At 35.2% G+C, this 1,896-nt stretch overlaps 1 protein-coding gene across 1 annotated transcript; it reads right to left on the bottom strand.

Annotated features, from left to right (window-relative positions):
- Window positions 1–639: 639 nt before the first annotated feature.
- Window positions 640–1,372, bottom strand: LOC129571154 (uncharacterized). The gene is made up of 2 exons (XM_055450917.1): window positions 1,295–1,372; window positions 640–1,245 (listed from the first exon to the last, which is right to left on the bottom strand). The coding sequence occupies exons 1-2, from the start codon at window positions 1,370–1,372 to the stop codon at window positions 640–642; spliced, it is 684 nt and encodes a 227-aa protein (XP_055306892.1).
- Between the last annotated feature and the right edge of the window lie 524 nt (window positions 1,373–1,896).

The following is a 1,896-nucleotide window of genomic DNA, read 5'->3' as shown; positions in this document are numbered from 1 at the left end:
ATGATTCAATACACTCGATTATTGTGCCTTTCCATAGAATGCTCGTGACAATGGTCGTTGAGCATTGGATGAGTGGTCCGTTGGACGCGAGTTCGATTCCAACATTGATTTTATTTTGTTTTTTTTTTAATAAATAGAAAATATATGAGCTTGATGGAAATGAGAATAAATGCTATGAAAAGGTTGATTACCTATAAAATATCATTAAGAATGAACTCTGTCCTACTTATGTATGGTTTTTACAGAAGCAAATCGTTGCAACGATTTCATTTGATGAGTCGTAGTAATGAACGAGTGATTCGTTGAACGTTAGTTTGATATCAAAATTATTTGTTTTTCGTAACTCTTTTAAGAATCAACTTTTTCTTGTAAGAAAAGAATCCTGGAATTTTTCGAAAGTAAACTAGATATTTCTATTTTGCTCATATCTTTAAAAAAATAGTACATAATTTTGGGTATTTTTCAAAGAAAATTTAATGTATTCGTTGTAACGATATAAAACCCGATCACATTTGCAATATGAAAATAAGCATTTCTCCTTGAAAAGACATTGAAAATTGAAGGTTGCATATTTTAGTGGGAAGATATTTTAACATTGGTCAAATATTTAATAGTTTTACCAAGATTTGAATTTCGTTTTCATTCACTTCGAGATATAGATCCTTGTTGAGATGGATACAAAGAATATCTTCCAGGGTTTCGTTCGATAAACGGTTCGCTGCAAATGAACTTTAATGCGGAAAAGTCACGCTCCACTTCGGTTTCTGTTGGTGGGATTGCAAATATCGCATTGGCCACATCACGTAACGACTCGTAATCATTCGATTCATTCCAATACTCTAAAATGGGTTTTTTCAAGGCCATGGCTGGTGGGTCGAAAGCATCCAACGTTGCTTCAAAATCGCTACTCAAATCAGTTCGATCGATGTTATGCCCCAAAAAATCACGAATGGCAGTTTCTGCGTCGAATCTGATGTTGATGCTGTCGTCAGAATCAGCGTCAGCCATCATTTCATTCGTGCCGATTTGGTCGCTGCAGTAATTCAAGCGTTGCTTCATTTGAGCTATAAATTCCTTCGCCTCGTCGACATGAAGTGAATTGTGAATAATTGCACTTCGATAGCGTGGGTCCAAATATAGGGAGGCTTTCATTGCCGGGTGATCAAGCACGTGATCATTTCTGCTGTGCATTCCTTGCATAAATTTTACGTCTAATCCACATTTGCTGAGTTTTGAATCGATTACCTACCAAATGCATAACATCATTAGTCCAATTGAAATTAGAATATACTACATGGGCTGAAAAGTCTTTGGCCTGATACAGAAATAATGAAAATACTGCCAAGTCCACATTAGTTTTAGATAAAACCATCCTTAACTAGAACTCAGTCAAAATTTGAGCCAAATCGGATGATCAGTTTGCGAGCTACAGCGTCTTGAACCAATCTACTTTTGATTTTTTCAAAATCAGAAGAAAAATAATTTTTTTGTGACGGTTTCGCGCTTACATTTCAAAGACATAATTATTAGAAAAATCAAATCCATATTGGAGTTACTTTACGGTATCCCTTAAGCATTGAAAATAACCTGAAATAATAATAACCTGATATTTAATTCAGACGTCGTTTTACGAGCCATTTTGTTGACAAACCTCAAAAATGCTCAAAATTGGTGGTTTTAAGAGATATCAACAAAATTATCCACGATATGATATCGGACGACCCAAAACTTTTATTGTATTAAACTTCCAATACCATGGGCCTACTATCTTAGGCCATAGATTCCAGTTTGCACAGAAATTCTTGTATGAAAAATTCAATCGAAAAAATCGTACCGCATTTTCGATAACTGAGCAAAAATCCCAACTTTGTTCAGATTCGCGGCCCTCTTTGGAGC

The sequence above is a fragment of the Sitodiplosis mosellana genome, unplaced genomic scaffold, assembly GCF_009176505.1.
Source record: "Sitodiplosis mosellana isolate CC-2019 unplaced genomic scaffold, AAFC_SMos_1.0 Smas_scaffold_1463, whole genome shotgun sequence".
Taxonomy (NCBI): Eukaryota; Metazoa; Arthropoda; class Insecta; order Diptera; family Cecidomyiidae; genus Sitodiplosis; species Sitodiplosis mosellana.
Note: the sequence above shows the minus strand (reverse complement) of the source record. Positions and strands in the feature narration are given on the sequence as shown.

What these genes read in the sequence shown, in the direction of transcription:
- LOC129571154 (XM_055450917.1), bottom strand. Translation starts at nt 1,372, where the DNA reads ATGGTTTTATCTAAAACTAATGTGGACTTGGCAGTATTTTCATTATTT. An exon ending in CCAAAGACTTTTCAGCCCAT is followed by an intron (nt 1,246 to 1,294) that starts GTAGTATATTCT and finishes TGCATTTGGTAG; the next exon opens with GTAATCGATTCAAAACTCAG.